Source organism: Pyrus communis, chromosome 15 (genome assembly GCF_041283825.1).
Source record: "Pyrus communis isolate YQ-2024b chromosome 15, ASM4128382v1, whole genome shotgun sequence".
NCBI lineage: Eukaryota > Viridiplantae > Streptophyta > Magnoliopsida > Rosales > Rosaceae > Pyrus > Pyrus communis.
Genome location: NC_142579.1, coordinates 33,634,558 through 33,658,677, shown reverse-complemented (window position 1 = coordinate 33,658,677; position 24,120 = coordinate 33,634,558). Strand labels below are relative to the sequence as shown.

At 39.9% G+C, this 24,120-nt stretch overlaps 3 protein-coding genes and 1 pseudogene across 4 annotated transcripts; all 4 read right to left on the bottom strand.

Moving 5' to 3' along the window:
• Positions 1-125: 125 nt before the first annotated feature.
• Positions 126-5,648, bottom strand: LOC137708857 (cellulose synthase A catalytic subunit 7 [UDP-forming]-like). Its single transcript, XM_088685873.1, has 11 exons — positions 5,513-5,648; positions 4,559-5,017; positions 4,360-4,427; positions 3,278-3,544; positions 2,849-3,194; positions 2,483-2,746; positions 2,179-2,391; positions 1,873-2,086; positions 1,591-1,787; positions 1,117-1,470; positions 126-946 (listed from the first exon to the last, which is right to left on the bottom strand). The coding sequence occupies exons 1-11, from the start codon at positions 5,585-5,587 to the stop codon at positions 365-367; spliced, it is 3,039 nt and encodes a 1,012-aa protein (XP_088541999.1). The 5' UTR covers positions 5,588-5,648; the 3' UTR covers positions 126-364.
• A 2,527-nt stretch (positions 5,649-8,175) lies between these two features.
• On the bottom strand, positions 8,176-14,784 carry LOC137744176 (cellulose synthase A catalytic subunit 7 [UDP-forming]). The gene is made up of 12 exons (XM_068484045.2): positions 14,336-14,784; positions 12,294-12,752; positions 12,062-12,164; positions 11,849-11,981; positions 11,458-11,724; positions 11,022-11,367; positions 10,657-10,920; positions 10,353-10,565; positions 10,048-10,261; positions 9,761-9,957; positions 9,286-9,639; positions 8,176-9,115 (listed from the first exon to the last, which is right to left on the bottom strand). The coding sequence occupies exons 1-12, from the start codon at positions 14,408-14,410 to the stop codon at positions 8,534-8,536; spliced, it is 3,207 nt and encodes a 1,068-aa protein (XP_068340146.2). The 5' UTR covers positions 14,411-14,784; the 3' UTR covers positions 8,176-8,533.
• Positions 14,785-15,693: 909 nt separating this feature from the next.
• LOC137714204 (translation initiation factor IF3-2, chloroplastic-like) lies at positions 15,694-19,524 on the bottom strand (annotated as a pseudogene). The gene is made up of 9 exons (XR_015956167.1): positions 19,177-19,524; positions 19,034-19,073; positions 18,874-18,933; positions 18,026-18,078; positions 17,575-17,630; positions 17,445-17,478; positions 17,164-17,236; positions 16,980-17,072; positions 15,694-16,695 (listed from the first exon to the last, which is right to left on the bottom strand). The product of XR_015956167.1 is annotated as a translation initiation factor IF3-2, chloroplastic-like (transcript).
• A 493-nt stretch (positions 19,525-20,017) lies between these two features.
• LOC137716154 (heat shock 70 kDa protein-like) lies at positions 20,018-22,477 on the bottom strand. Its single transcript, XM_068455563.2, has one exon. The coding sequence runs from the start codon at positions 22,186-22,188 to the stop codon at positions 20,227-20,229; it is 1,962 nt and encodes a 653-aa protein (XP_068311664.2). The 5' UTR covers positions 22,189-22,477; the 3' UTR covers positions 20,018-20,226.
• Positions 22,478-24,120: the final 1,643 nt, after the last annotated feature.

Sequence of the window (24,120 nt, the reverse complement as noted above, 5' to 3'; positions counted from 1 at the left end):
TGCATTATTGTCTTTGGCAATTATTATATTACATTAAATACCATATCATTTTTAGTCATTTAACATATTTACACAGATATTAAATAAAAGTTTACCCAACACTTAGATACTATTTTTTTGGTTAAAAGCACTTCACAAAAAAAAAATTTACCAAACACCCAACAACTTTATTTTACAGCTGTTTATTTTCACAACACAGCAATACCAAACTACCCTTAGAAAACTTGGTACATTGATTGCACTTCAAAGCTACACACAAACTTGGTACCTTACTCTACCTTTATTCATACTTGTGCATACTCTGTAAAGATATATCTTCTGCAGATGCACATTTCAGAAAAGGATGAAAGGAATACAAGTATTTTCAGCAATTGATTCCGCACTGTTTCGTGTCAGGTCCCTTGGTTTGCAACACAAATGGATCAATTCGGATCCAGAGTAACGAGAAGATGGAAGCCAGGAGAATTGACCAAATGATGACAATGGTTGGCGTCCGGTTCTGCCTCCCCATAAGACCTTTAAGGAAGGGATAGAGATGAACAATCACCCAAAAAGCAAAGAAGAGCTTCCCAAGCAGAGGCCCCATAGATTGGTTCCCGTTGTTTATGGCGTCTGAAATCCCAGCAACGACTCCAATAAGGTTGATGACTAAGATTGTGGTTGGAGGGATGAGGAGGGTTGTCCATTTCAACGCGTATAATTCTCCAAAATCCTCATCATCTGGTGACTTGGCTGTGACTGTGAAGTTGGTGTCAATGCCGGCTAAAACCTTGAGAAGACCTTGCACAACAGCGAAGAGGTAAGCTGAGACACCACCAATCACCCAGAACTGCTCGTTTCTCCACCATTCTTCGATGCTCACTCCGCTCCATCTCAGCTCAAGAATGCCAGTTCCAAAGATTGAGAGAAACAGCGCGATGACGTTGAGGCTTGCAAAAGTGCTTATCTAGAATTTGAAAAAGAACAAAACAACACAACTTTGTCACATGGGAAATCTGTGCAGATCAAGCATGGGGTTCAACTTCTATGTTTTTCGGATGATTAATACAATCATTTTTGGTTATTTATTGTCTTCTACGATTCAATGTGGTGCAAAAGATAGCTAGAAATTGTTACCTCTGGCATGATGAATTTATCAGTGAGCAAGCAGACGGCGGGGAGGATACAATAGGCAAGAAGAGGAAGGGAGGTGAAAGGGTAGACAGTAGTGTTGACATAAGCAAATCGCTCGAGCCACTTGAGCTTCCCTCCCTTGTAGCCATACCAGAGTGGACTGTGGCGACTGAAAAAGATCTCAATGGAACCAAGTGCCCAACGAAGAACCTGGTTGAGCCGATCTGACAAGTTGATGGGAGCTGTACCCTTGAATGCAGGTCTATCTGGCATACAGTAAATTGACCTCCAACCACGGCAATGCATCTTGAAACCCGTTAGGATGTCCTCTGTGACAGATCCGTAAATCCAACCTAGCTGCATATATCCAAAAGTAGCGACATATTCCACAATGAATCAAGAAAATCTGCACTAACTTGACTCATAAGGTATCCAAATTTAACAGCGAATGATAAAAAAGATTGCTGAAAATTTTACCTCTAAACCCCATTCAGTATTGTCTTCATAACCGCAACTGATCACAAGAATGGCTTCCTTAAGCAATGCTGCTGGGCTTGAGGAAGAAGGGACACCGCCTTGTTCCATCATTGTTGAAGTCACGAAAATTGCAGACTCTCCGAATTTCTTTTCAAAATTCATTTGGGACATCAGTAGCTTTTTGTCACCATGCATTCCTACTCAATATTTTGTAACTTTAAGTTTTACTTAAGCCAAAAAAACATAAACTCTCATTGAAAATGATTAATTTTGATAAATCACCTTGTAGATTTGGAGCATCTCCATTTGCATCATGCTTGGAGTACTTTGGAAGATTCTTGCGGCGTCCAAAACACGGGAAGCAGTCACAGCTTGCCATCTTCGGGCGCTTAGGACCCTTCGGAGGATCATAGCCATATAAAGCTTGCCTTCTGAACACACATCCTGTGCCCACACACACAGGACCTTGAATTCCATCCAGACCTTTCATGTTAATCTGAAAATTAAAGAAAATTGAATATTATTTTAGTAACACAATTATATGTCAGAAAACAATTGATCTTGGTGCTTCCTGTGGTGATTACTTACATCGAAAAAGACTCTATTTCTGTTCGCATAACGATCATTTCTGTCAATGCCGTCAAATCTTTGAGGGAACTGGACATAGCAAACCTTCCTTCCAATTTGGGGGTCCATCAAGAAACACATGGCCTCTCTTGCAGCCTTGCTGTTGTTTACATAATGATCACAATCCAAGTTGAGTAGGAAAGGAGCATTTGTAAGTACTCCCGAGACACGAACCTGATCATATGCATACGATTAGAAGTTTTTACTTGGTATTCAAGCAAACAGAAGAAAAGGAATGCTTAAATTGAAAGTTTTGTTTAGTTACCAGGGCATTCATGGCACCGGCCTTCTTATGATGTTGAAAACCAGGCCTCTTCTCACGAGACACGTAGACAAGACGAGAAAGCTCATTCCCTTCGGTATCAAGGCCTCCGCTGTGACCAAGAAAGACTTGGATCAAGCCAGGGTGATCCTGAGTGTTGTTTCCCGGCCACGGTGTCCCATCTTGCATAATCCACCCTTCTGGCGGAACCTTTGTGGATTTCGCAACAAGCGCGTTTATCCTAACCTTGAATTCCTCATACTCTCTCTGCATTTTTGCATACGTAAAAAAATTATGATTAGTCAGCCCCCGTCCTAATCAAGCGGGTTCTAGTAGTGACATGAACGCGGTTATATATGCATGCAATACCTTCATAGCTCGACGCTCCTCAACAAATGTTGGCTGGGCCTTGTCCTTGAGATAATCAATCTTCTCACAGAAGTAGAACTCAGGGGCTCGAGGCTCAATAGAGAATTTCTTGCAGAAAGGTACCCATTTGCGCGCAAATTCAGCAGTTTCTGACAAGGCTTCGAAGGTGAGCATGGAAGCTCCATCATCAGAGATGTAGCATGAGATCTTGTCAACAGGGTAGTCCATGGACAAGATTGAAAGAACTGTGTTGGCGGTATTGAGTGGAGGTTCCTTCATGGGATCCACAGTACTCACAAACACATCTACCGGGCAGAGCATGTTCGGTTCACCCTCCCTCTCATATCTGCATCAGTGATACCGTTGTATTAACTTAGTAACTAGTTAGCGCTTTGATGCTAATGTACACATACTTGTGCGAATATATACCTGAGGGAAAGGCGATCGAGGTAGGTCTTACGATCAATGGGGTACCACTTTGGGAACTGATCAAGGATCCATGAAAGTGCAAACCATATTTCACACATGACAGACACTAACCAGAGACCAAATGCGTCATTGACCGGATTCAAAAGCCTGTATCGAAGAAACAAGGCCAAAATGAAAAGCCGAGCCACAATGATCATCCGATAAGGGTTGATCTTGCCCAACGCAATTGGTACTTTCCTTGAGAGTGGCTGCCTAGCTCCATCTATCCTGCATTATGCAGTACCAATACACAACATTATATTTGTTAGTAAATGAAATTAAGGACTTAATTATTCGGTTGAATTGAGTTAATTAGCTTCATTAAAAAGCGTTGGAGTTTTGAGACTCCTTGTCCCACATCGGGGACATATGTTCGTTAATAGGTTTATATATGTCGCGTCTCCGACCTAACCGTCTTGGTTTGGGCCATTTCGAATGAGGATTGAAGGCTTGGGCTGATGAGTGTGTGTGGATTAGGTTTTTATAATATACCTTAATATAATTAATATTAATTAATCAAAACAATGGTATGGGACATTTTAATTAATATATTAAAAATGTTTTGATTAAAAAACACAATTTTTGAAAAGTGTTGTGTATTTTCAAATACGATCAACATGTATTTGAAAGGGTATGAAACAACCTATATATATTCAGTCTCAATTTTCAACAAAGATATCTTTTTCCTTTCTTTCTCCCGTACAAAAACTTCCAAAGCATAAACACACAAGGCAATTCACCATAATTCTGCAATCGGGTCCGGATTGAAGAATTAGAAAGTTGTATCCTGGTCGAGTAGACGTCATCAAATCACACAACCGTAAGAGTGGGATAGAAATATTGTTCAAAGGATATAGCTTTGCGCTAGCCTCTATCTGTCAACCAAGTTAAATAATTTTGTTTTCTGTAATTATTTTGTCATTATTCCATTTTGTATTACAAATATATTTCTTAATAAAGAATCAATTCATTTCAAATTCTGTTATTAATTTAATTTTTGAATTGGCCTCCAACAAAAAGCATATGTGTATATGTTTACGTACATGGCCATGTCGGCATCATTCAAGCCATCAGGTTGATCACTGCCGCCAAGGTTGCCCTGCTGCATTACCTGCACGAAATTAAGAACGCACATATGTACACGAGTTAAAGACAGTAATAAATAATCTTGATGCATGACCATAATATCTCGAGAGAGCTGCTATTCGTACTCCAAAAGAGTCATTATGCACTCGGTATTACCGGGTGGGATCTGACTCCGGCGATTACGGGTGGGAAATGTGACTCCCGATCAGGATCATCAGGGCCTCTTCCATAGCTCTTCGTTCCACGGAGCCTGGCTTCAGCCAGCTGCTTATTGTTAGTCTTATAATAGGGTGATCTGGCGGCGTTGTTGCCGTTAATCTGATCGTGATCATCTTCCGGATATTCGTGATTAATGTTGAATTCGTGTTCAATGTCATCAATGTCCTCTTCGTCGTCGTCTCCTTCGATTCGGGGGCTGCCTTTGAGACGCTTGTATCTGGTTTTGCACTGAGGGCAGTTCTGGGAGCCTTCCCTCCGCTCGTACTCGTAGCAAGGCCTGCACACTGGGAAGCCACAATCGTTGCACGCCACGAACAAGTTTCCGTCCACCGTCAACCCCACGCCATCGCCGCATATCTCGCACACCTGTACGTCCAAGTTCCTCGATGGCTTGTGCTGCATCCATCAAACACAAACAATAATCTTCAGTCCAATTCACAAAATAACTAAAATCAAAGTGTAGTTGATGAAGAATACAAGAATCTCACATAAAAAGTTGAAAAAAAATTAAATGTGACGTTATACACGAGGGTGCACACATGACATGTTGTGCAGATGGCTAGATGCAAGTGTGAGAAAAATATAATATCAACGTGGTTAGTAGTGGGTTAGTGACCATTTGTACATGTAGTCACACATACCAAAATACACTCTAGTCATAAGACATGCTAATCTTTTATTCAAAAAGACATGATTAGACGAGATTAACTCTTTGACGTTGGTAAAAGGATAAAGTGTCATCCTCTCTTTATCCCGAGTGAGAGAGGACCAACACATTCAGAAATCCCTCGACCATCCCATATTTTTATTAAACAAACCTCGCAGAGAGAGAACCAACAAAAGAGAGTCTAAACACCATCAAAACAAACCATAGGTGAAATTATTAGCTACCTCTTCATGGCCATGAATGACGACGAGTTCATTGCGGTTGTGAGACCCTGCAACAAGTCCGGCGCTGGCTTCCATGGCGGCAGCCTGTGTCGATTTGTGGTTTGAGAGCGATCAATAATGCTGATGATCTAGGAATGGTGAGGTTTCTATTTGATGATGAACAATGGAAGTAGTAGCTAGCTATAAAGAGGGTGGCATGGGATATTTGGTGGTGAGGTCCCTCTCACCTCCTCTCACCTAATGGATTATGTGTGTGTCTGTGAGAGAGAGAGTCTACATCACTACAAACAGAAAAATCACGCCGGCGTATATCAGACGGAGCATCAGCAATGTAACTTTTCATCCCAAAGCAGACCTCCGAGCTGATATTCAAGTACCCATAATATTAAAAAAAAAAAAACACACAATCTTTTTCCATCAACAAAAAGCCAAGCTTTCTAAAAACAACAAAAGCTACTCAGTTTTACGGTTTAGTGATATTTCTCTTAACTCATAAGCGAGAGGTCTTAGGTTCAATTCTCGTCAATGACGAATTTTAACCGTTGATTATCGTTTATATTTACACTCCATTCTTCTCATCGAATTTCCTTTTTTCAAATTTTCTTTTTTGAAAACATGATCTTTTAGTGGATTCAAAAAGATGAACGACTCAGATCATTGATGTCACTTTCAGATTTTTACATTTATTGAAAATATTGCTCGGAGTTTATAAAATCTTTAAAACTATATAACGTCGACTCATATTTTAGTTAACCGTAAAAATCAAAACATGATATCAACGATCCGAACCGTTCATTTGTTTGCATCCGCTAAATGATCATGTTTTAAAAAAGGAAATCTAAAAATCTAAATCCCATGAGAAGAATAGAGCGTAAACAACAATCGACAATTAAATATAAATCTAGAGTTTGTGGATTATGGTGTCGGATTTCGTATTTGACCCCTTCACAAAAATTGTAAAGCTTGTCAGTACGAGTGATATAAATATTTTTTTTACATTTTTCACACTTCTACAATAATTATTATGAATTTTTATTAAATTTTCACTCAAACAAAAAATACTATTCACGAGGGTTTGGAGGTTTTTTAAAAATCTAAACGAGAATGTAACCATCGTCAAAGTATAGAGGATGCAATCACTAGTGTTTATATATTCTTTCACATTTTTCACACTTGTACATTAATTATTATGAATTTTTATTTATTTTGAACTCTCCTAAAAATACTATTCACAAGGGTTTGTAGGGTCTTAAAATTTTAAAGGATGATGTGCCCATTGTAAAAGCATAGAGGATGCATTCACGAGCATTTATATATTTTACACATTCTTCACACTTGTAAATTAATTATTATAAATTTTTATTGTGTTGTGTATTTTTAAATGGCTTTGGTATTTTTAATATGCTTTATAGAATTTTTTTAATCTTATTTATGTGAGATTAAGAGAATAAAACATTTATGAGTACGAGAGAGTCAAAAACTTTATTAGATTGACTCTAAAATTGCCGGCCTGCCTAACTAGTGAAGATCAGAACTCATGGCGATGAACAAAATGTATGCCCTAGAAAGTTAGAGAACAAATTATCTTTGTATGTAATTTGGTTATAGCATTTTTAACTTCAAAATAGAACAAATTGGCGCTGCATGTGACTCAGCATGGGAGAGGGGGGGCGGAACTGCACACTTTCATGTTCAGAGCATTGTCCAAGTGAATAGGCAGCGCCTACCAAGCAAAGCTTTCTTGAAGAGGTTGGGCTGGTTCCTTTTCGGCGCCGTCTTTTATTTATATGTATTTTCAAGGAAAGCCCCAGGAAAGTATATGTTGGCTCCCAGCTCCATCTCGGCCGACATCCTACTCTCAAGGAGGCGGGGTCCCGGAGCGAACTACTTATTGCTGTGTCGCCCTAACCCAAGGAAGGGCACTTGGTGAGGTTCAAATAAGCACGTCTAACTACTTCGAATTTTCAATGCTTATGTTTCATACACCCTTTTCTAATTGTTATTCTGAGAAATTTTTTCTTTCTTCTATGCTAAACCCTAAATAAGGAGAAAATTTGTGGTGCACCCATTGCATCCGACATCTCTCTCACATTTGCAACATAATGTGAGCAGCACATGACCATATACGTAAAATAGATGTTGCATGCAAGTTTTTCTCATAAATCAGATGTAAAGTAGATGCGAATGGGGGTGGAACAACATAAGAACAGAACAATAATTTGAGAATCCATTGAGCTCCTTGTGAGTTAGTTCCAAAGGCATTACAAACAACACTTTTCCAATTTAGGTCGGCGCCTAAGCAGATTTATGTAAATTTATTATATATCTTGTAAATAAGTGTCTATTTACACCTAAAAAAAAAAAAACTATACTTGTATGGATAATAAAAGAATGATAAAATGCAAAAATAGAAGTAGAAGAATACACGAAGTATATACATCTAAAAAGTTCAATATTTAAACAACAGTAAGCATATAATCATAATGAGGAGGATTCTTAGATGATAAACTAAATTCTTCTTATTCATGATCCTTGTATTGGATTGGACATAGATTAAATTATTTAACCTTGTTGTATCTAGTTTATTTCTTTTCTTTGTATGTATCCCCTAAAAAATGCTCCAATTTGTTTCACTCTTGGATGAACTTGTAGTAAATCCATCATTTGCAAATTAGGTGCACCATTTCCATAAGTATAACACCATGAAACCAAAAAAGAAAAAAGCACACAATTAATAAAAAAGGGGCCTAGGACCGCCTAGAACCTGTCTAGCCCTCCGCCTAGGACCGCTTAGGCGGCTGCCAAGCTCCAGACTGATTTTTCGAGACGATTTGCCCTAAATCGCGGCAGGCCTTCACCGCCTAGCACCTAGGCAGCCACCTAGGCCGATTTTTAGAACACTGCTTACAAAACTTGGTACATTGATTGCATTTAAATCTACACACAAAATTCTTACTCTACCTTTATTCAATCTTATATATCTTCTGCAGATGCACATTTCAAAAAAGGATGCAAGTATTTTCAGCAATTGATTCCGCATTGTTTCGTGTTAGGTCCCTTGGTTTTCAGCACAAATGGATCGATTCGGACCCAGAGTAACGAGAAGATGGAGGCCAGGAGAATTGACCAAATGACGACAATGGTTGGCGTCCGGTTCTGTCTCCCCATAAGACCTTTAAGGAAGGGATAGAGATGGACAATCACCCAAAAAGCAAAGAAGAGCTTCCCAAACAGAGGCCCCCATGATTGGTACCCATTGTTTATGGCGTCCGAAACCCCAGCAACGACTCCAACAAGGTTGATGACTAAGATTGTGGTCGGAGGGATGAGGAGGGTTGTCCATTTAAACGCATATAATTCTCCGAAATCCTCATCATCTGATGACTTGGCTGTGACCGTGAAGTTGGTGTCAATGCCTGCTAAAACCTTGAGAAGACCTTGCACAACAGCGAAGAGGTGAGATGAGACACCACCAATCACCCAGAACTGCTCGTTTCTCCACCATTCTTCGATGCTCACTCCACTCCATCTCAGCTCAAGAATGCCGGTTCCAAAGATTGAGAGAAACAGCGCGATGAAGAAGAGACTTGCAAAGGTACTTATCTAAAATTTGAAAAAGAACAAAACAACACAACTTTGTCACATGGGAAATCTGTGCAGAACAAGCATGAGGTTCAACTTCTATGCTTTTCAGATGATCAATACAATCATTTTTTGTTATTTATTGTCTACTATGATTCAATGTGATGCAAAAGATAGCTAGAAATTGTTACCTGTGGCATTATGAATTTGTCAGTGAGCAAGCAGACAGCGGGGAGGATACAATAGGCAAGAAGAGGAAGGGAGGTGAAAGGGTAGACAGTAGTGTTGACATAAGCAAATCGCTCTAACCACTTGAGCTTCCCTCCCTTGTAGCCATACCAGAGTGGACTGTGGCGACTGAAAAAGATCTCAATGGAACCAAGTGCCCAACGAAGAACCTGGTTGAGCCGATCTGACAAGTTGATGGGAGCTGTACCCTTGAATGCAGGTCTATCTGGCATACAGTAAATTGACCTCCAACCACGGCAATGCATCTTGAAACCCGTTAGGATGTCCTCTGTGATAGATCCGTAAATCCAACCTAGCTGCATATATCCAAAAGTAGCGACATATTCCACAATGAATCAAGAAAATCTGCACTAACTTGACTAATAAGGTACCCCGAATTTAACAGCGCATAATAAAAAAAATTGCTGAAAGTTTTACCTCTAAACCCCATTCGGTTTTGTCTTCATAACCGCAACTGATCACATGAATGGCTTCTTTAAGCATCGCTGCTGGGCTTGAGGAAGGAGGGACACCGCCTTGTTCCATCATTGTTGAAGTCACGAAAATTGCAGACTGTCCGAATTTCTTTTCAAAATTCATTTGGGACATCAGTAGCTCTTTGTCATCATGCGTTCCTACTCAATATTATGTAACTTTTAGTTTTGCTTAAGCCAGAAAAAAATAATAATAATAATCATCGAAAATGACTAATTTTGACAAATCACCTTGTAGGATTGCAGCATTTTCATTTGCATCATGCTTGGAGTACTTTGGAAGCTTCTTGCGGCGTCCAAAACACGGGCAACAGTCACAGCTTACCATCTTCGGGCGCTTAGGACCCTTCGGAGGATCGTAGCCATATAAAGCTTGCCTTCTGAACACACATCCTGTGCCCACATACACTGGACCTTGAATTCCATCCAGACCTTTCATGTTAATCTGAAAATTAAAGAAAATTCAATTTGTTTTAGCAACACAGTCATATGTTAGAAAACAATTCATCTTGGTGCTTCCTGTGGTGATTACTTACATCAAAGAAGACTGTATTTCTGTTCGCGTAACGATCATTTCTGTCAATGCCGTCAAATCTTTGAGGGAACTGGACATAGCAAACCTTCCTTCCAATTTGAGGGTCCATCAAGAAACACATGGCCTCTCTTGCAGCCTTGCTGTTGTTTACATAATGATCACAATCCAAGTTGAGCATGAAAGGAGCATTTGTAAGTACTCCCGAGACACGAACCTGATCATATACATACGATTAGAACGTTTTACTTGATATTCAAGCAAACAGAAGAAACGAAATGCTTGAATTGAAAGTTTAGTTTAGTTACCAGGGCATTCATGGCACCGGCCTTCTTATGATGTTGAAATCCAGGCCTCTTCTCTCGAGACACGTAGACAAGACGAGGAAGCTCATTCCCTTCGGTATCAAGGCCTCCGCTGTGACCAAGAAAGACTTGAATCATGCCAGGGTGATCCTTAGTGTTGTTTCCCGGCCATGGTGTCCCATCTTGCATAATCCACCCTTCTGGTGGAACCTTCGTGGCTTTCGCAACAAGTGCGTTTATCCTAACCTTGAATTCCTCATACTCTCTCTGCATTTTGTCATGCATAAAATAATTACGATTAGTCAGCCCTCGTCCTAATCAAGCAGGTTCTAGTAGTGACATGAACGTGGTTATATATGCACACATACCTTCATAGCTCGACGCTCCTTAACAAATGTTGGCTGGACCTTGTCCTTGAGATAATCAATCTTCTCACAGAAGTAGAACTCAGGGGCTCGAGGCTCAATAGAGAATTTCTTGCAGAAGGGTACCCATTTGCGCGCAAATTCAGCGGTTTCTGACAAGGCTTCGAAGGTGAGCATGGAAGATCCATCATCAGAGATGTAGCATGAGATCTTGTCAACAGGGTAGTCCATGGACAAGATTGAAAGAACTGTGTTTGCGGTATTAAGTGGAGGTTCCTTCATGGGATCCACAGTACTCACAAACACATCTACCGGGCAGAGCATGTTCGGTTCACCCTCCCTCTCATATCTGCATCAGTGATACCGTTGTATTAACTTAGTAACTAGTTAGCGCTTTGATGCTAATGTACACATACTTAACAAATGTGCGAATATATACCTGAGGGAAAGGCGATCGAGGTAGGTCTCACGATCAATGGGGTACCACTTTGGAAACTGATCAAGGATCCATGAAATTGCAAACCATATTTCACACGTGACAGACACTAACCAGAGACCAAATGCGTCATTGACCGGATTCAAAAGCCTGTATCGTAGGAAGAAGGCCAAAATGAAAAGCCGAGCCACAATGATCATCCGATAAGGGTTGATCTTGCTCGACGCAATTGGTACTTTCCTTGACAGTGGCTGCCTAGCTTCATCAATCCTGCATTATGCAGTACCAATACACAACATTATATATGTTAGTAAATGGAATTAAGGACTTGATTATTGGGTTGAATTGAGTTAATTAGCTTAATTAAAGAACATATATGTATATGTATACGTACATGGCCATGTCGGCATCATTCAAGTCATTGGGTTGATCATTGCCACCAAGGTTGCCTTGCTGCATTTTCCAGTCATCCATTCTTTCTTTCCATCCACCTCCCTCTCTCTTCTCAGCATCCCATCTTTCACTTCCTGTATGCATGCAAAAGCGCACGTATATGAAAACGAAAATTTGGATAGATAGATAAAACGAGCAAGTAAATGAAGTATACCAGCCTCAGAAGCCGGATATGGATGCACTCGTTTATGCAACGAAGATGATAACATCTGCGGATCTCCATGACCGTGCGTTGAGTATGTGAGCTCACCACTTACCTGCACGAAATCAAGAATGCACATATGTAGATGAGTTAAAAATAGTGCTAAAAATCGTGAAGCATGACCTATTTTATTGAGAGAGCTGCTATTGGTACTCCAAAAGAGTCATCATGCATTCAGTATTACCGGGCGGGATCTGACTCCAGCGATTACAGGTGGGAAATGTGACTCCTGATCAGGATCATCAGGGCCTCTTCCATAGCTCATCTTTCCATGGAGCATGGCTTCAGCCAGCTGCTCGTTGTTAGGCTTATAATAGGGCGATCTGCCGGAGTTGTTGCCGTTAATCTGATCGTGATCATCTTCCGGATGATCGTGATTAATGTTGAATTCGTGTTCAATGTCATCAATGTCCTCTTCGTCATCGTCTCCTTCGACTCGGGGGCTGCCTTTGAGACGCTTGTATCTGGTTTTGCACTGAGGGCAGTTCTGGGAGCCTTCCCTCCGCTCGTACTCGTAGCAAGGCCTGCACACTGGGAAGCCACACTCGTTGCACGCCACGAACATGTCTCCGTCCACCGTCAGCCCCACGTCGTCGCCGCATATCTCGCAAACCTGTCCGTCCAAGTTCCTCAATGGCTTGTGCTGCATCCATCAAGCACAAAAAGTCAAACTTCAATCCAGTTCACAAAATTAACTAAAATCAAAAGCGTAGTTGCCGAATAATACAAGAATCTCACGTCAAAAAATTGACGTGTATTGAATGAATAGTTACACGACTTTTCACACGTGACATGTTGTGTAAATGGTAAGATGCAAGTGCGAGGAAAAATGTAACATCCGCGTGATTAGTAGGGGGTTCGTTACTATTTGTACACGGAGTCACACAGACCAAAGTACACTCAAGTCATAGGACATACTAATTTTTTTCTGTCAAAAAAAGACATGATTAAACGAAATTAGCTATTCGGTGTTGATCAAAGGCATAAAGTGCCCCTCTCAATCCCAAATAAGACTTTAGCCCTTAAAACTTAATTTTCTCCACATAAAACCCAACATAAGTTTTTTACCCGAATAAAACTCATTGACTAGAATCCACATCAGCAAATTCATTAATTATGTTTGACTTTATACATTTAAATTTTTTTGAATGCCTAAAATACCCCTATTTAAATGTTTTACACGCACAATTAATTCCATGTGGATTGTATAAAGGAGAATTAATGATTTTACAAAAATAAAAACATTAATGTTATAAATTAATTGTCTAATATATAATAAGAATAAAACATGCATAATATATGTAATAATACATGCTTAAAAAGTCAATGAAATTATATTTAACATATAAATGTAGGTAAAGTATTTTTCACACACATGTAATAAAAAAAAGTGCATGATATATATAAAAATTCAAACAAAAAAATTTACGTATAAAAAAATTATTATTGATTCAAATGGTGCACCTACTATTGAAATTTTAAAATGTTAGACTACTAAAAAAAGCAAAATAATTTACTTAATATATGTAAAATATATGCAAAATAATTTACCTACATAATAAAGCAATTATTTTATCCAATACTAATTTACCTATTATTTGTACATATAACAATATAAATGTACCCAAAATATATATATGTGTGTGTAATAATAATACAAAATATAATACCTACATAGTAAATGAATGTTATTTGATTCAAAATTTATTTACTTACAAAATAAAGCATTTTTATTTGATTCAAAATTAATTTGCCTATTATTTGTACATATATCTTAGAATAATTAAATCAGCCAAATATATGTAATAATTCATGGAAAATAATTACCAACAAAAGAAATGAATGTTATTTGATTCAATATTAATTTACTTACAAAATATATGCTATTTGCTCATCATAAATATATTTATATATATATAGGAAAATTAATTAGTACAATATTTTTGAAAATATATGTACTACTGTGCCTATATATATATATATATATATATATATATTTGAACTAGTAGTACTCTATACTTTTGAACATATATGTTAGGGGTAATAATATGCGCAATAATTGTTTGTTCATTATAATTAAGGTGAGTAACAACATCAAATGATTTATTTTGAATATTATGATACAAGTTGTAAATGTTTTGTAATAATAGGTCAACTACTATAGGTGAAATGCCTCTGAGAATCTAAACACCACCAAAACAAACTATAGGTGAAATTATTAGCTACCTCTTCATGGCCACGAATGACGACGAGTTCATTGCGGTTGTGAGACCCTGCAACAAGTCCGGCGCTGGCTTCCATGGCGGCAGCCTGTGTCGATTTCAGGTTCGAGAGTGATCAATAACGCTGATGGTCTAAGATGGTGAGGTTTCTATTTTATGTTGAAGAATGGAAGTAACAGCTAGCTATGAGGAGGGTGGCATGGGATTTTTGGGGGTCAGGTCCCTCTCAGCTCCTCTTACCTAATTATGTATGAGAGAGAGAGAGAGAGAGAGAGAGAGAGAGAGAGAGAGAGAGAGTCCACATAACGATTCAGGTGGCGGAAGGTGGTTGTTGGTTGCAGGGTCTCCGTTGCCTTGAAGCTAAGCTTTCCTTCCATTCTTAAACTGTACTACTCAACCGCCTTCTCTCCCGCCTTTTTCAACGTTACCCAACACCCTCGATTTTGCCTTGTCACCTTCTCATTTTTTTTTTGTTTCTTTTTTCTTGTCAATTAGATTGTTAGTGTCCCTAGCTAGAAGTTTTTTATACTCAACAAAGACTGTTTAGTTATAATGTACCTTTATATAATTGAAAGGTGATTTCACATGGCAATATACTCGTACCAAGAAGGTTGCTACTCGTACTAAGAAGATTGCTCTACTGTAATTAGCAAGTGAAATTCCACTTCTACGCAGAGTTTTGCTTCGAGTCAAATCTTATGTATTCATTTTGTGTGTAACATCTTTATGACCTCTATATCATTGATTGACACTTAAAGGACGATTAAGTTATTAACACGTGTTAATCAATGATATAGATCATACAAAGACCACACACAAAATGAATGCAGAAAATTTGAACCCGTTCGTTTCAAATGCATGGTAGAAATCCAAAGTTGCTTTCTTTATTTGTAATTTCTGATGCAAAAACCTTTTTTTTTTTTTTTATTTGCAAGTGGAAAATCAAAAGTGGCGTCATAATTTTTATTCTTTTGAATAAATGTAATTTGCCTTGTCTTCGGTAAGGATAAGGGTGATGGTTGATGATGTGTTGAAGATATCATTGCCATTTGAATAACCTATTTGGTCATAGGCCGTGACATTGTAAATAAGATACGAGTTAACTTAAAATCTTAGAACAGCCTAATTACGTCGCTTGTTCGACCATCCAATAAACTCGTCATGTTGTCGTTTACTTTCCACCTCGGCATACATTGACAAACATATAGCCACACAAGCATGATCAAGATTACAAACATGTCTAACGCGTTGATGTTCTTGTTGATATTTGGTGGTCGGACATACCACTTAACCTAAAATTCCCTCAAGGGAAAGACGTTTTTGGTTACGTTGTCATTAGCTCAATCACAAATTCAAGAAAGATATTCAACCTGATCGAATTCAGACTGGACACTATAACATAAACAGTGGGCCCAGTATCCGATAAGAAACACTAATCCGCAAACAGCCAGAAAATACTTAAAATACTGTAGCAGTTACCCAACTTACACAGAAAATACTTAGAATCCAAGCCAACTTTTCAATCAGTTAGGTAGGTGAGTTGGAGCCTCCCCATCTACATACAGACAGATTAGCACAATACCCGAAAATTCGATATAAAATCGACCAGCAAGACCTGTTACAACTTACCAGAACATGACCCCTTTCCAAATTCCAAGCACATGCTCTGTAAGATTTTCTTCGTTGCCAACGAATAACATCATCCCGCTATCTCCTGTATGCATGAACAATGTAGGCGTAACCAGGTTTGACCACTTTGTCTGCTTCAACAGCAACCATCCAGCACCAGGCCAAATAAGCGATTAAGACTATTTGATGATGCAGTCGCCTATAGTTTCCTTTTGGCCATATCATTTCCTCCTCTCGAGAAAACAACTCGAAATAAGAGATTTATATCAAACACGATTACAACATTGTTTGATCAGACGTCCAAACAAGATGAGTTGTTTTTGTGTGACTGTTTTGGTCCTGACCATGATAAAATGTTTGTCATCTGTGGACCAGAAATGTTTTTTAATTGACATTAAGAGTACGGTATACAAGATTCAGCTAGTTTCTTAATTGACATTAAAATCTAATCTACGTGTGTTATTCTCGTACAATCATATATTACACTAGTGCTATACACAGCCTAAGAGATTCCCAACATAGTTGAAAAAAACAAAATGAAACAACAAATGATTTACCTATATGTAAAACCTGCAGTTAACTCAAGCCTACTCAGACACCAGCTGATATTTCCTTCGCGGCAGGGCTTTCTTTTTTCTTCGGCGGTTTTTGAGGTTTCAGCAGAACAGCCTTGTTGGGAACTAAAACCATAGTCATCATCTTTTCGCTGAAGTGTCTAGATTCTTCTGTTGCAAGCTGCAACCCACATAAACAATCATACAATTGAAGATCAAAAACCAGAGCAACTGAATAACCCTAATGAAAATAACCAGAACTTAAAGCGGACTGCAAACATTTTATTTTTTAGCACAAAAAAATTACAGACCAATCTGAAGCACTTCAGGAATATGAAAAACAAGCACTTTGGATTCATTTGTGATTCGAGACATAAGGAAGATAGACTTAAACTCAAGAAACAATTTATGGTGGGGGTTCATGTAACTCCATTTATGATTCAAAATGCAAATACACATCAGTACCTCCCCGAGATCACTCTGGAATTTTTGGATCAGCTCAACAGCAATATTACGGAACCATTTTTCACGGCCTTTCAAGTTGACTATAACCTTGACCTGCAAAAATTGGTCGCAGTGCCAAATACATAACAACATAAGAACAATATAGGGAGGTAAACTCTGGCATCAATGACAAATGTAAGCAAACCTTATCACCATATTTCAAAAACTTCTGGGCAGTTCTCAAGCGCACGGAGTAATCATGTTGGTCGATGTTGTAACTGTACACACAATGATAATGGTAAAAAAATTTATGCATACAAATTTTTGGGCAGCTATCTATCTGTGTATTTCCAACATTTTTTTTTTCATAAGCATCCATCTACGTAATTCAGCCATTAATTAACTCACGCGTCAAACAAACACGTTAATACTAGGGATTTGAAATAAGACTAAATACAAATAAACAAGGGAAGATTAGTGCATTACCCCATTTTGAGCTCCTTCAAATCCATGCGGCTCGCTAACATTCAAGATAAGACTATGGTCAGTTTAGTATCTTTCCTCAAATCAGAGAACTATGCATTAATCAGAAACTCAAGACAGAGAAAAAATTCACCTGCACTTTTCTTCTGCTGGTCTCTTTTCTTCTTTTGCTGTTCGTACCTATATTTACTGACAAAGAGAAGGGGTATAGACAATTAGATCTACTCGTTTTAGGATTCAAGAAAAAAATACATAATATTTAGGTCGATTGGTTCCTGTAAATACATATGTATGAAACTTGATATATAGGTAAATCACCGAGATCCCAATTTTTTAGTGAGACTCAACATGCTGGTCAATGTGCTACCATAGTTTGTCATTATTGCACAAAGCATTTACCAATGTCTTCCCGAGCCACAGAATATGAAATTACCGCTCTTGCTATCTATGTTTATTTACTTCAACAAACTAACAATAAACTATGAGGGGATATATTTGTAAAGTTTGAGCATTTATCGCAAATAAGAAACAGGAAAAACTAAGAGAATTGTGAACTTCTTCTAATATCTTATAAAATATCATACTTGTAATCCATTATCCTGAGAACTGGAGGATCTGCCTCTGCAGATAATATTACCTGCAACAATGCAGAAGATATTAGTCTTCAAACCATGTTATAAAAGCATTTTCCTAACTCATATAAGAAACTCAAAAAGAATGATTGATTCTCAAAGAAACGAGATTTTGTACAACATGATATACTAAATGCAGGTGCTCATTACGAACTAATACAAAACACATAGTTTCAGAACAATAAACCAAAATGCTCAGTTCACATTTCTTTTAGAAATCTATTCCAAAAGGAAAACTGAACCAAGTTCATTGGCACCGCCAATGGCAGCCAACATGATCCAATGCAGACACTGTCTAACTGAAGATCGGATTCACGGTTGGCAGATGAGATTTCAGGAACTGATTTCCTCCTATAATAATCTCCCTACACATGCCATGCAACCTTATGTGGCTATGTGCAGTATGTATGTGCATGCAATTTTAAGGTAAGTATATACATAGAGTTCCCTTCTTAAGAGTGAGTGGGATCAGATAGTGTCCTCGTATTGACTGTTTCTTGTTGTGGACCTATCGAGATGCTTCCTTGCAGAACCCAACAAGGGCTGTAACTCAATAGAGCGAGTGGGAAACCTTGTTCATGTTTTCGAGATCAGTGTTTTCACCCCACAACGTGCCCAATTCACGGTCAGGAAACAGTTAACACTATGGCGGTAACCTATTTCGCTCCATGAACGAAAGAACGGAGTCCCTCTTATGAAGTTCTGTAATGTATGTATATACATATACATGCACATATACATATACATATAAGCTTATATTGTATGTAAAACAAAACAAAAACTAGTAGCAAAACGCATACCAAATCGAGTTCACCATCGTCAGCCAGTCGAATAGCCTCACTTTTACTCACCACTCCAACCTACGCGGAACAACAAACAATCCCACAATTCATCATCAACCAAAAAGAACACATTTTGAACATAACATTAGCAAAAAATTAACAAAACAAAAACACAAACCATGTTCTGCTTCGCGTCGATTAGCCTCACAGTATCCGACCTGTTTCAAAAACATCCAACAAGGAACCACCTCAAAATTCGATTTTGAATAACGTAATCACAAACAGAAAAACGCACATTGAGCACTTAATAAATCGATTAACTTGACACTGGAGATATCGAGGCCTCGTCCTCGTTGGAGAGTCGCCTTTTCGTGAGCGCCGCGAGTCATTGCCGGAGTTGTTGTAGCGGGGCCCGCCGCCGAAACGGGCGGTGATTCGGCTGCCGACGGTGGATGAGAGGGAGCTGAAAGAGCTGGAATTTACAAAACATGAGCTGTTGAAACGGAGGAGGCCGCCGAAATGTTTGGACTCGGCGGAGGAGAGTGAGAGCGGACACGGCGTCGGTTTGGAAGTGGTGGCTCGGGATGATAGCATGGGTTGCGATGGGAAGCCGGTGGCGATCCCAGCCATGGCTAATCCAAACACTCCAAACAGTAAAAAACAACCACAGCTTGGTTGAAGACGAATGAAATGGAGTGGACTCCATGGGCCTTGGACTTTATTGGGTCACAATTGTTTGGGCTCATTACTCCTACAGTGAGGCCCAGAGTGTGTTAGAGACTTCGAGTTCGACTATGAATCATCATTCCGCTAGAGTTGATAAATGTAAGGTTATACCTTTATACGTACATGAGATTGTAAGGGCAGGCGTTTTACCGCAATAACAAGAATCAATCGAACTTATTGATTAGAGCGCTGAGTTTAACTTTCGTCGATTTTTCTTCCTCTAGCAACTAACTATTTAGTCGATTTTTCTCTATCTAGCAACTAACTATTTAATCCCTAACGCTATCTTTTATAAGCTGATGTTCCAATTAATTGATTTAAATTTCATTGGGGATATGCATCTCTTTTGGTTGCTGAAGTATAGTTGATCCCCAATTTACTGTCTTGTCCTTGATTGCCATGGGAAAAAAACCAAATTCTTACTGAAACAAACGTCTTAAAAGGTAAATTGCTAGCTTCTTATTGAAATAGCTGTTGACATTTTAACATAAACACACTACTTACAGAGCTTTTAGTGTAAGACCACAAAAAACCGAAAACATGTTTACAAGCTAATTGCAACTTCAAGCAACTTCAAAACACAGAACGCACATAAACCCACAAACAAAAACAGAGTAGCCCAACCCAATTGCAACTTCAAGCAACTCAATCCACCTCCTCAATCTTGGGGCCGGGTCCATTGGCGGAGCCAGTGGAAGCGCCACCAGGCATGTCATCTCCCATCGGCATGCCGCCTCCAGCGCCGCCGGCACCCTGGTACATCTTCGCAATAATAGGGTTGCACAGGCCCTCCAGCTCCTTCAACTTGTGCTCAAACTCATCAACTTCGGCCAACTGGTTCCCCTCCAGCCAATTGATCACCTCGTCCACCGCCTTCTCGATCTTCTCCTTGTCCGCGGGGTCCAATTTCCCGGCAAATTTATCATCCCTCACGGTGTTCCTCATGTTGTACGCATAATTCTCCAACGCATTCTTTGCATCCACCTTCCTCTTCACCTCCTCGTCCTCCGCCCTGTACTTCTCCGCATCCTGCACCATCTTCTCGATCTCCTCCTTGCTCAGTCGTCCCTTGTCATTCGTAATCGTAATCTTGTTCTTCACCCCTGCCGTCTTGTCCTCAGCCGACACATTCAGAATCCCATTCGCATCAATGTCGAAGACCACATTGATCTGCGGCACGCCTCTAGGAGCCGGAGGGATGCCCGAGAGCTCAAACTTCCCCAACAAGTTGTTGTCCTTCGTTCGCGCTCGCTCTCCTTCATAAACCTGGATCAAAACTCCGGGTTGATTATCCGAATAAGTCGAAAAGATCTGCTCTTTCTTTGTCGGAATTGTCGTGTTCCTCGGAATCAGCACAGTCATAACCCCGCCGGCGGTCTCGAGACCGAGACTGAGCGGCGTGACATCGAGCAGCAGCAAGTCCTGCACTTTCTGATCCCCTTCGCCGGTCAAGATCGCCGCTTGCACCGCCGCGCCGTAAGCGACAGCCTCATCGGGGTTTATACTCTTACAAAGTTCCTTCCCGTTAAAAAAGTCCTGCAAAAGCTGCTGGACTTTCGGGATTCTTGTCGACCCGCCGACAAGAACTACCTCATGAATCTGCGACTTGTCCATCTTCGCATCCCTCAGACATTTCTCGACGGGCTCCATACACTTCCTGAACAAATCCATGTTCAATTCCTCGAACCTCGCGCGAGTAATCGTCGAGTAGAAATCGATACCTTCGTACAAGGAATCGATTTCGATTGCCGTCTGGGTGGTGGAAGATAGAGTCCTCTTCGCCCGTTCGCATGCTGTCCTCAGCCGCCGCAACGCCCTGGCGTTTCCGCTAATATCCTTCTTATGCTTCCTCCGGAACTCCGCCACGAAGTGATTCACCATCCTGTTGTCAAAATCCTCTCCGCCCAGATGGGTGTCTCCGGCTGTGGCCTTCACCTCGAAAATCCCCTCCTCGATCGTCAGAAGCGAGACATCAAAAGTCCCGCCGCCGAGGTCGAAAATCAGGACGTTCTGCTCGCCCTTTCTCGAGGCCTTTTTGTCGAGCCCGTAGGCGATGGCAGCGGCGGTCGGCTCGTTTATGATCCGCATGACGTTGAGCCCGGAAATCACTCCGGCGTCCTTGGTGGCCTGCCGCTGTGAGTCGTTGAAGTAAGCAGGGACAGTCACGACGGCGTTCTTCACCGCCTGACCCAGATACGCCTCTGCGATCTCTCTCATCTTCGTCAGCACCATCGACGAAATCTCCTCGGGCGAGAAAGTCTTCTGCTCCCCCTTGTAGGTCACGACGATCATGGGCTTGTCGCCGGGGCCTGGAATAACCTTAAAAGGCCAGAGCTTCATGTCGCTCTGCACCGACGGGTCGGAGAACTTCCTCCCAATGAGCCGCTTCGCGTCAAATACGGTGTTATGCGGATTCATCGCCACTTGGTTCTTCGCAGCGTCGCCGATCAGCCGCTCAGTGTCAGTGAAGGCCACGTAGGACGGGGTTGTCCGGTTGCCCTGTTCGTTGGCGATGATCTCGACGCGGTCGTACTGCCAGACCCCAACGCAGCTATAAGTTGTGCCGAGGTCGATGCCGATGGCCTTTCCTTCCGTCTTGTCCGCCATTGAAACTGCTTAAAAAACAGAGCTCGAGATTTGCAGACAAACTTGAGAGAAAAATAAAAGATTTCTGAAAAACTGAACGCTTTGTGGTATTTTTTAAGATTTCTCAAAAGCTGAAACCTTTGTGGGATTTCTTTTGTGATGAATTCAGGGGATTGGAATCTGTCAATTTATAGTGGTTAAAAGAGTGTAAGGGGGAATCGGTGGGAAGCGTAGAGGTGGTGCTGGAGCGTTCTGGAATTTTGGGAGGGAAGGGTTCCGTCGGGAAGGTGGGCTCGAATTATGTAGAATTTACATGGGTGCTATGGTTTTTGTTGGGTGAAATTGGCGGGTGAGTGGGTGGCATTCTGGCAATTTGAGGATATTTGAGGGGTAACGGTGGAATGACGTGCACAGATATGAGGGGTGATCACTTTTTTGATGTATTGTTTGGGCCAGATATGTTTTTGGGTTTTATTATATTGGGCCGATCAGACTTTTGTGGGTACCGTATGAGCTAACGTTTTTTAAATGGACCCAAACAAATTCGAAAATAAATGTAAAATCAAACTCCAATTGAAAAGATGCAAATGACGTTGAATTAGGTTAGGGAATAAAATCAGAGGTTTAATTATTCTTAGGATAAATTAGAATTAGATGCTTCATTTTAGATTTTTCTAAATTAAACTTCTGTTACTTTTCAATTTTTGATTAAAGTGCTTTTACTTTTAATTAAACTTTATATTCAAGGTATATTTTTAATTTAAGTATTTTATAAATTCTTTTAAATCCATTTCTATGTAAAAAAAAAAAAAAAAAATGCACTCAATAATATTCATTAATTTATTGTTATTTTTATGGAATCTCATCCCTTCCTCAATTTAAGGATTCAATTATATCTACTAGGGTTCAAGATTAATTGGATGAAATATAGTTTTTCCAATTTCCAACTCAACATTTTATATAGATTATAAAAAAAGAAGAGTCGTTTATAATTACAATTGAGATGTAGACTAAACTGCCTAATTTCATGCAACTGAAAATAAATTTGAATTTTTTAGCAACTACTTATAGTAGAAACATGAACTAAGAGTTTTCACATTTTTATTTTTATTGAAAATGAGTCCCTATTCCAATAATTAATTATTAAGAGTTGACAAAATATTTTTTTAGTGCAATGTTTTAATGTGGAAAGTTTTTTTTTTGTTTTTTTGTTACACAACTTACACATAACGTACCAATCATTTGGTACGTTATATTTAATATATCTATTTGGTACGTTATATTTAATATATGTGCATGTTATATTTCATAATTGTATGTTAATAGGATGTTTATGTGTTTTTAGAATTTAAAACAACAATTATTTGAATAAGAAAAATTCATTTTGAACGAATTATGATAAGTTAAGATAGGATGTTTATGGTGATTTTAGAATATTTGTGTGACATCCCACGTTGCCCAGGGGAGTGATCCTTAAATGTATATTCCCATCCCAACCTAGCGCGAGGCATTTTGGGAGCTCACTGGCTTCGGGTTCCGTAGGAACTCCGAAGTTAAGCGAGAAGGAAGCTAGAGCAATCCCATGATGGGTGACCCACTGGGAAGTTGCTCGTGAGTTCCCAAAAACAAAACCGTGAGGAAATGGTAAGCCCAAAACGGACAATATCATGATACGGTGGTGGAGCGGGCCGGGGAAGTGATCCGCCCCAGGGCGGGATGTGACAATTTGGTATCAGAGCCTAACCCTGGTCGCGTGCGTGCCGACGAGGACGTCGGGCCCCTAAGGGGGGTGGATTGTGACATCCCACATCGCCCAGGGGAGTGATCCTTAAATGTATATTCTCATCCCTACCTAGCACGAGGCCTTTTGGGAGCTCACTAGCTTCGGGTTCCTTAGGAACTCCGAAGTTAAACGAGAAGGGGGCTAGAGCAATCCCATGATGGGTGACCCAC

What these genes read in the sequence shown, in the direction of transcription:
- LOC137708857 (XM_088685873.1), bottom strand. Translation starts at nt 5,587, where the DNA reads ATGGAAGCCAGCGCCGGACTTGTTGCAGGGTCTCACAACCGCAATGAA. An exon ending in GAAATAGAGTCTTTTTCGAT is followed by an intron (nt 2,087 to 2,178) that starts GTAAGTAATCAC and finishes TTTAATTTTCAG; the next exon opens with ATTAACATGAAAGGTCTGGA. An exon ending in ATACTGAATGGGGTTTAGAG is followed by an intron (nt 1,471 to 1,590) that starts GTAAAATTTTCA and finishes GGATATATGCAG; the next exon opens with CTAGGTTGGATTTACGGATC.
- LOC137744176 (XM_068484045.2), bottom strand. Translation starts at nt 14,410, where the DNA reads ATGGAAGCCAGCGCCGGACTTGTTGCAGGGTCTCACAACCGCAATGAA. An exon ending in GAAATACAGTCTTCTTTGAT is followed by an intron (nt 10,262 to 10,352) that starts GTAAGTAATCAC and finishes TTTAATTTTCAG; the next exon opens with ATTAACATGAAAGGTCTGGA. An exon ending in ACAAATTCATAATGCCACAG is followed by an intron (nt 9,116 to 9,285) that starts GTAACAATTTCT and finishes TTCAAATTTTAG; the next exon opens with ATAAGTACCTTTGCAAGTCT.
- LOC137716154 (XM_068455563.2), bottom strand. Translation starts at nt 22,188, where the DNA reads ATGGCGGACAAGACGGAAGGAAAGGCCATCGGCATCGACCTCGGCACA.